Source organism: Bos taurus, chromosome 18, assembly GCF_002263795.3.
Source record: "Bos taurus isolate L1 Dominette 01449 registration number 42190680 breed Hereford chromosome 18, ARS-UCD2.0, whole genome shotgun sequence".
NCBI lineage: Eukaryota > Metazoa > Chordata > Mammalia > Artiodactyla > Bovidae > Bos > Bos taurus.
The window spans coordinates 46,378,496-46,388,117 of NC_037345.1; the positions used below are offsets into that span (position 1 = coordinate 46,378,496).

Here is a 9,622-nt window from a genome sequence, read left to right on the forward strand (position 1 = left end):
GCTTCCGGTCCGGTACTGGCGTCTTTGCTGAGGGTCACATTGAGCTCCCAGCGACTTCAGGGGCATCTTTAGGTGAGTGTTGAGGGCTCGGGAACCTGGAACCCCATCTTGGAGGACTGAGGATCCCTACTGGAAAATGAAATGACGTTTCCATCCGGCGGTGGCCGACCTCCCGGAACCCTGGGGTCGTTTCAATTATTAGTCGTAACTGACGATTATTTGGTTCTTCTCGGATGCCTAGAACTTTCAAAGCGATTTATGTTGATTCGTTTAAGCTTCCCTCCAACTCTATGAGATAAGGCCTGTGATTATCTCTTTTAGCTAGGAGGCAACTGAGGCTTAGATACTACGCAGTTTAGCTAGCGATCAGGATTTGAAATCATTAGGACTGCATTGCTCTTAATCACCAGGCCGCAGGCATTTCTCTCCCCGGCCCCTGACCCCCGAGGCTTGGCTGGGCTGCAGCCTGGCTTCCTGGTGACTCCCCACCCCCACCCCCCGCCCCTTGCACGTTCGAGGGGCTGCAGCGTCATCCCCAGTCCACCCTTAATCCCGAAATCAGATGGAGATGGCTTTCAAAACAACTCTTCGGACCGTGTCTATGTCACCGCGTCTAGTGTTCCACATCCTCTGCTCCCGGAAAGACGCTACTCCGGTGCCCCAAATCCTTACCACTACCCTTGGTCGCTTGAATTTATTACTGGTCTACTTAACTTCTATGTAATACCACGACTCCTCGAATAATCTGGAATAGAGGCGGTGTCAGATTCCCTAATGAAAACCGTGTGTCACCTCATAAAAGATTATGGGACAGGTTTTTAACCCTAGGTCCACAGAATGGATGGAACTCAAGGGATGCTAGTGAATAGAGGTAAATTTACATCTGTATTTTTGCCAGTTTCTCATTGATAATGTAGCATTTCCTTGGCTTGGGAATGGAGGCAATAGCGGTAGTATTTGGCATCATCAGCAGTGAAAATCACAGGTTATCATATCATATATCCATTATGTTTGCAGGTTTCACAGCATAACCCTTTTCAGGCATGATTATTTGAAACTGTGGTAGTTCATAAATCCTCAGCTACATGTAATTGGTTTTCTTTGTGATCCTGTGCCATTTTTAAATGCACTGAAACATATTCGGAGAAAGGGTTCATTAGATTCCTGAGGACTTCATGGCACCAATAGAGATTAAGAACTTTTGCATTGTAGGTTATGTTAGTGATGGAGTGCACCTCCATCCCATGTGTGCTGTATGACCTTGGGAAGTTGCTTAAACACCCTGTCTCTTGTCTGTGAAGCAGTGATAATAGTTCCTGTCTTTTGGAATAGCTTTAGGAGTAAAGCTTCCTTGCCTATAGTAAGCACTCAGTGAATATCAACTAGTGTTATTTTGGCCTGTTTTTTTTAACCAAGGAGTTGTCTACCCCCACACATCTTGCTGTGACTTCCATACCTGATGTGTTCTTGCCCAGCCCTTCACCTCTGTCTGTATGTTGAAAGGGAGGGGGTATTGGCTCATTCACACCCAGCCCATTCTTCTCTGTCAGGCCTCCACTGGGCCTGGGTGGGCTGACAGCCCCGTGTCTAGGCCCTCAGGACCTCTCCAGAATCCACTCTCTTTCCCTCCAGGAGTCAGCACTATGGCAGAAGACATCCAGGCCAAAATCAAGAACTACCAGACTGCTCCTTTTGACAGCCGCTTCCCCAACCAGAACCAGACCAGGAACTGCTGGCAGAACTACCTGGGTGAGCAGGACTTGGGGCGGAGGGGGGCAGTGTTGACCTTGCCCTGATCCCACACCTCATATCACTTACCTCTTGCCTCCTCATAGCCTCTTCTCTTTTATTCTGAACATCCTACTTCATGGGGCCCATGCCCCCATCACCACCTGTGTTCAAGATCTGACCTAGGATCACAAACTTTGGATCCCATAGTGATTTCCGCCCACCCCCCCCAACAAGATATGTATATGTATGTCTGTCTGTCTGTATGGAATATAACATACTTATAGGAAGTACATAAACCATAATGTACAGCTAAATGAATAACTCTAAATTGAATCCTCCATGTGATTATAATCTGGATAGAAAACTGGATACTGTCAGTCCTCTGAGCTCCCCTGTCTGCTGCATGCCGTCTCTTGAAAGCAACACTCTGCTCTCCCCACTAGAGTTGTAATCGCACAGACTTAGGGCAGTCATGTTTTGGTTTTATCACCACTTTCAGGTTTGCTTCTTTGTGAACTTTATAAATACTGTGTGTTGTTTTATGCTTGGATTTCTTCATTCAGTAGTTATGAATAGTCTTCCATGCTGTGGCATATATTTTGCTCATTTTTATTTTGTACAGTTTTCCAGCATTTCATTCATGAACAGTGGTGTGGTTTCCAGTTTAGGGCTCATATGAATGATGCTGCTATAATTGATGTAATTTGATGTCTTTGTGAATGCTTTCTGTCTTAGGGAGTGTGCCCAGGAGTGTAATACTTGGAATAATCTTTGAATTAATCTCCTCCTATTAAAAACTAGATTCTCCCCCTCCTTTCTCCTCTCCTGGATGCCAGCATTTTAGCATCAAGACCATCTTCCCCTTCCCTTGTCCTGGTTCTGGACTTCCATAATCCCCACACACACCTCTCAGGTTTCCCTGTTGTTCCTGACCCGGAAGTTCCAAGTTGAACAGTAGTTCTTTTTTCTTTTTTTCTTGGCTACTCTGGGTCTCCTTTGTGATGCACGGGCCAGGCTTCCTTGCCCTGTGGGATCTTAGTTCCTCCTCCAGGCCATGAACCCAGATCCCCTGTAATGAATGGAAGGCGGATTCTTAACACCAGGGAAGTCCCAGACAGTAGTTCTTTATGGATTGCAAAATAAGCTTAGTGTGGTGTGTCTAGCCCTTTTCAGTACTACCCTTGTAAGGATATTCTTTCTTTGTGAAACTTGGGAGTGGGGGGGATTCGTGTAACTGGTTGTGAAGTAAAAAGTATCTCTGAGTTTGGATCAGAAATGTGTTCCAGCCCTTGGTGTGGGCTGACCCTGATCCCTTTTCTTCATAGACTTCCACCGCTGTGAGAAGGCAATGACCGCTAAAGGAGGTGATGTCTCCGTGTGTGAATGGTACCGGCGTGTGTACAAGTCCCTCTGCCCCATATCCTGGGTAGGTGCCTCCTGGGGCCCTTGGGATGCCAGGGTGGGGTGGGGTTTTTGCCAAGGGGCGTATGGTGACTTGGTGGGAGCTTCTCTGTGAGGGGCAGAGGGAGGACAAGGCTTCACACCGGCCATGGATGCACCTTTGCTTCTTTCTAGAATTGCCCGCCTTTCCTCCTTTTCACCAGGACTCTCAACCAGCCAGGCTCTCAGCCAAGGCAGCCAGATCCATCTCACCCAGGTGCTCTACGAGTACATGCCCTGTCCCTGTGGAGCTCATCTGCTTTTGGAGTCTTGTTCTTTCTTTATATGAACATTTCCAAGTGTGTATAAAAGTAGAATAATTCAGTCAGTTCAGTTGCTCAGTTGTGTCCGACATTTGCGACCCCATGAATTGCAGCATGCCAGGCCTCCCTGTCCATCATTAACTCCCAGAGTTCACGCAAACTCATGTGCATCAAGTCGGTGATGCCATCTAGCCATCTAATCCTCTGTCATCCTCTTCTCCTCCTGCCACCAATCCCTCCCAGCATCAGGGCCTTTTCCAGTGAGTCAGCTCTTCTCGTGAGGTGGCCAGAAAAGTACTGGAGTTTCAGCCTCAGCATCAGTTCTTGCAATGAACAACCATGACTGATCTCCTTTAGGATGGACTGGTTGGATCTCCTTGCTGTCCAAGGGACTCTGAAGAGTCTTCTCCAACACCACAGTTCAAAAGCATCAATTCTTCTGTGCTCAGCTTTCTTCACAGTCCAACTCTCACATCCACACATGACCACTGAAAAAAACCACAGCCTTGACTAGATGGACCTTTGTTGGCAGAGTAATATCTCTGCTTTTTAATATGCTATCTAGGTTGGTCATAACTTTCCTTCCAAGGAGTAAGCGTCTTTTAATTTCATGGCTGCAGTCACCATCTGCAGTGATTTTGGAGCCCAGAAAAATAAAGTCTGACACTGTTTCCACTGTTTCCCCATCCATTTCCCATGAAGTGGTGGGACCAGATGCCATGATCTTCGTTTTCTGAATGTTGAGCTTTAAGCCAACTTTTTCACTCTCCTCTTTCACTTTCATCAAGAGGCTTTTTAGTTCCTCTTCACTTTCTGCCATAAGGTTGATGTCATCTGCATATCTGAGGTTATTGATATTTCTCCTGGCAGTCTTGATTCCAGCTTGTACTTCTTCCAGCCCAGTATTTCTCGTGAATAATTAAGTGACCCCAAATATACCCATCACCCAAACTGAGTAGTTAGTTCAAGATTTCTCCATGTCTCCTCCATCTATCCCCACCCCCACCCTGTTTTCTTTGGCTGCCCTGGGTCTGTGTTGCAGCACACGGGCTCTTTGTTGTGACATGCGAGGGGACTTCTCTGGTTAGCGGGCACAGTCTTAGTTGTCCAACCAAAGATCAAACCTGAGTCCCCTGCACTGGAAGGCAGATTCTCAACCACGGGACCACTAGGGAAGTCCCATCTGTCCTTTTTGTTTGTTTCCTTGGCTGGAGTATTCTGAAGCAAACCCCAGATCTGTCATTTCACCCCTGCCTACTTCTGTGTGCATCTCTAAAACTAGGAATGCAGTGAGGCAGTCTTCTAGGCCTGATCCAACCAGACCTGTTGTTACTATTTGATACTCTGCCATACCCTCTTTTTTTTTTTTAGTAAAATATTACTTTATTTCATCAAGTTGAAGACCCCATTGACTACAGGAAACACTTAGAGATGTTTAAATCTTTTTTTATTTTGATGCTGGAAATGAATGTGACAAGCATGCTAATTTCAGAGATGTTAAAATGAAAAAATGTGTCTTAAAATCAGAATATGATATTATTACAAAACTAACAGTGCTCATTTTTAAAAACAAAACAAATATGAGCAGTACAGTAAAATAAAAATTAGATCTACTTGCGTTCCTCAGTCCCCCTCTCCCCTTGCTGCTGCTGCTAAGTCGCTTCAGTCGTGTCCGACTCCGTGCGACCCCATAGACGGCAGCCCACCAAAATCCCCATCCCTGGGACTCTCCAGGCAATAGCACTGGAGTGGGTTGCCATTTCCTTCTCCAATGCATGAAAGTGAAAAGTGAAAGTGAAGTCACTCAGTCGTGTCCGACTCCTAGTGACCCCATAGACTGTAGCCCACCAGGCTCCTCCGTCCATGGGACTTTCTGGGCAAGAGTACTGGAGTAGGGTGCCATTGCCTTCTCCGCCCTCTCCCCTTAGGTAACAATTATTAGCAGATTCCTTTTTCTCTGTGTACATTTATCATTCATAAGCCTATGGAACTTCTGTGTAAGTATGGATCATACTGTATAGTCTGTCCTATGTCGTGCTTTGACTTATCAACATGTTTTGAGCCTTTTTTTTTTTTTTAAGACATTGCGTATAGATCTACCTCATTTTTGTTTGTTTCTTTCCTTTTTTAAAATTTTTTGGCCATTCTGTATGGCATGTGGAATCTTAGTTTCCCAACCAGGGATCGAACCCTCACCCCCTGTAGTAGAAGCACAGAGTCTTAACCACTTGACTGCCAAGGAAGTTCTTAATATACAGATGGTTTTATTCAACTGGTCCCCTTTGATTATATTCCCATTTTTCAGTATTTTAAACATCCTTGATGTGCATCTCTGGGGCCTGTTTGTTGAGAACAGACTGCCTTAATTCACTTTTCCTCAACCTCTTTGGTACCTCACACCTCTCCAGCCACACACTTTTAAGTGCCTGTGCATACCCACTGCCCTTTGAGGATTTCTCCTTGTCCCTACATGATCTTGGGTACCATCCACCCTCCAGCCTCTGGGCCTGCATTGGATGGGTGCACACTGGCCCAGGTGCTAGGAAGTGTGCTTCTGGACCCAGTGCTGCCCCATACCCCAATCCCTGGCACCTGGGGATCATCAGATTATGTGGTCCATCCCTTCAAGCACTCACTGTATCTGCCTTCTTAGCCCTTCTTAGGGCTGGATATGAACACATTTTTTTTAACACACTCTTTATACCCAGCAGCCGTGACTTCTTTGTTTTAGAAATTGGTGACACAAAAATAACTGTTTTGTTAATGCTGTTTGTTTTTGTTTTTTATAAGAATGAAACCACTTCATAAAAACTTAAGAAATAGAGGAAGGGGAAAAAATTGTTCTTCATCCTCATGATCTGGCTCATCATAATGTAACATCTTCCAAGTGTTCCCTGTGTGTTTTTAAAAATTAGTCTCTAACCCCAAAATGTGTATTTGGAGAAGAATGGGGGTGAGAGTCCAGCACTTTTTCTGTATGAGCATTTAAAACATTTTTGCTTATCAGCTTTTCCCTTTTTCTCTTTTGCCACATCTTGAGGCTTTCAAGATCTTAGTTCCCCCGTCAGGGATTGAACCCCGGCCCCCACAGCAGTGAAAGCCCTGAATCCTAACCACAAGGCCACCAGGGAACTAACTGCCTTTTATTTTCCAGTGTTAAAACATCTGTAGTTTCTCCATGAAAAATTCAGTGGCTTTTTGGAAAGCTTCAAAACAAGTTTTTATAGTGCAGAAAGTGGAAATCTCCTAAGTCATCCCCTTTCTGAATCCAAAGTTAACTTCCCTTCGAAATTTGGTATAAATCTTCCACTTCCTTTTCTGTGTGCTAATGTTTGTATAGGTGTGGGTGTGTGTTTATATGCTTTTAAAATATAGTTATGGATCATACTTTAGATACTGTCTTATCTTTGGCTTTTTTACTTTGTTTTATTTTCATGTCAGTACAACCTGCTCGATTACTGGGTAGCCATTGTCTTTCATAGTTAAAAAATAGTTCCTTCCCCTTTAACTGGACTCAGTCTTTTTTCACTATTTTAAATGATACTGCGGTGTACAGTTCCACTACAGGAAATATTTTGCATCTCCTTTCTATGAAATGAGATTATTGAGCAAAGACTATTTTGCCAAAAGATCAGATCAGCCTGGTCCTTCAATATAAAAGAAAGTGGGCAGGGGTAGATAGTGCTCAGTGTTGGTGGTTCTGTAGACTGGTCCAGTCACATTTAAGGTCCGTCCTGAGGCAGGATCTTTCAAAATGAAAAAAATCATACTGCAGATATGGCCTTTTCACCTCTACACATCCTGTAAAAACGTGTATGAAGACATCCACTGCAGAGTGGTTTGTAATGGGGAACATTCGGAAACACGTTAAATAAATGGATATTCATCTTGATCTTCATGACAGAATACAGAAAGAGCTCTAAGACTCATGAAAAAAGCAAGTAGCATGACAGTTTAAGTACAGAGTATTTGTGATGCATGGTGTATGTGTGTGTAAATAAAACAGGCACTTACTGAAGGCACTTAAATGTTGTATTTTATGTCATAAAAGGGCAAACATGTTAAAAACAGATAGGTCCTTTTATCAGGATCATCATTTTACAGAATTGGAAATTGGAGCCCTGAAAGGTTCAGTGATTTGCCTGAGGAGATCACAGCTGGGAAGTGATGGAGTGAGGGTTCAGACTGTCTTCCTTGTCCATGCACTTATCCATTGCCTCTACTGTATCGCATGTGAGTGTGCATGTGTGTATAAAAATGTGCTTCTGATTGCCTGTAGGAGGGTTCACACGTTGCAGAGCATTAGTTCTAGGTAGTGTTAACAGTTTGCTGTGGGCCTTTCTGTTAGGTTTCATAGGTGTGCACACATACATGAGCAATAGTGGGATCATGCTGTATATCCAGTTTGGATCTTTTTGCACTTGATTGTATATCTTGGAGATGCATTCCTGCTGAAGTATAGATAGCCTCTTTCCCCCATCCCCTGCCCCACAGCTGCCCAGTATTCCTTCTTCCCTCTGTTCTGTCAAACATCATTGAGTGTTGACTTTGGGGTTCCTGAAGCAGGGCACACACAGTCACACTCCTGAAGCTCTGTACACACATCTCCCCATGGACAGCTCTGCTTTGAGTCTACCTGATATTCCTCTCCACCCACCTTCCACCTCCTCTCCCCTCAGTGCGTCAGCTCATTCAAGGCATTGATTTTTGTCCTTCTGGGTCAGTATTGGTCCCCTGGCTCCTGGAACAGCTGCCAGTATTGGCATATAGCAGGTACTGGGGTTCCTTGTTGACTGAACAGGTGGGCAGACTAAGGAAGGCAAAGAAGTCCGCCCATCTAGTTTCCCTGTGGAGGAAGGGAATAACACTGGCTGTCTATCTACAGGTGTCAACTTGGGACGATCGCCGGGCAGAAGGCACGTTTCCTGGGAAGATCTGAACTGGCTCCATCCCACCTCTTCTGTCCTCCGTCCTTCTCCCCAGGGTGGTGAAGGGGGACCGGGGTACATGGTGATCCCCACCCTGGGATCCTGACTCATGGTATAACTAATAATAAATGCTCGTTGGAAACGTGTAAGGCTGTGTATGTGTAAAAGAGCTGGACGATGGGGCCAGAAGCTGGGGCGGAATTAGTACCATGATCAGTAAAGGAGACTGAATTCAGGGTGGGGTTTTTTGTTTTTTATTTGTTTTTCTTTGAATAAATTTTGACCACCTCTTTACCAGACAATAGAGTAAATGATTATACAAAATAACTTCAAGTTACTGTATGTGCTAAAATTTATCCATACATTCTGCTTTGTTATCTGTACAATTTTTAAAACTTATATTTTGAATCACACGAAAATAGTATAATAAAAACTATCACTTAGCTCAACAGTGATCAACAAATGACCAATTAGTTTCATCTCAGCTGCTTCTCTTTACTAGGTTATTTTATTTAGTTATTCCCACGCCACCAGGTTGTGGGATCTTAGTTCCCCAACCAGGGATTGAACCTAGACCCTTGGCAATACAAGTACCAAGTCCTAACCCTGGACCATCAGGGAATTCCCTATCTAGATAATTTTAAAGCATATACTGGAGATCATATTTTATCTAGAAATATGGTACAGATTTATTTTAAACAATCATAATTACATCTAAAAACTAAGAAGTTAATATTGTCTAATAAGCAGTCTAACGTGCAATGTGTTAATTTCTCCCAGTTTTCTAGGCCTCCTGTATTGTGTTGATCATAGTGACGGTTGGAAGTCATGTAAGTAGACCAAGTTAAGAATTGTCCTTTCTTGACATCCCCAAAGGAATTGTCACACAACAGTACAAAATATCATCCGCTGCAAACTTGTCAATAGGGAATTCCTCAGACGGCGTGACAGCTAGCGTACCATGTTGTGGTCAGATTGGTGTTTTCTCAAGTCAGTCAGTTCAGTCACTCAGTTGTGTCCGGCTCTTTGTAACTCCATGGACTGCAGCACGCCAGGCTTCCCTGTCCATCACCAACTTCCAGAGCTTGCTCAAACTCATGTTCATCGAATTGGTGATGCCATCCAACCATCTCATCCTCTGTCGTCCCCTTTTCCTCCTGTCTTCAATCTTTCCCAGCATCAGGGTCTTCTCCAATGAGTCAGTTCTTCACGTCAGGTGGCTAAAGTATTGGAGTTTCAGCTTTAGCATCAGTCCTTCCA

General features: G+C 44.3%; 1 protein-coding gene and 1 non-coding gene across 3 annotated transcripts; one reads left to right on the top strand and one right to left on the bottom strand.

The window, feature by feature from the left end:
• COX6B1 (cytochrome c oxidase subunit 6B1) lies at positions 1-8,511 on the top strand. 2 transcript variants are annotated; one of them, NM_176675.3, is given in 4 exon segments: positions 1-72; positions 1,633-1,749; positions 3,057-3,157; positions 8,320-8,508. In NM_176675.3, coding segments are annotated over 3 exon segments (261 nt in total). In that variant the 5' UTR covers positions 1-72; positions 1,633-1,643; the 3' UTR covers positions 8,374-8,508.
• A 400-nt stretch (positions 8,512-8,911) lies between these two features.
• TRNAT-UGU (transfer RNA threonine (anticodon UGU)) lies at positions 8,912-8,983 on the bottom strand. Its single transcript has one exon. It is a non-coding gene; the product is annotated as a tRNA-Thr (tRNA).
• Between the last annotated feature and the right edge of the window lie 639 nt (positions 8,984-9,622).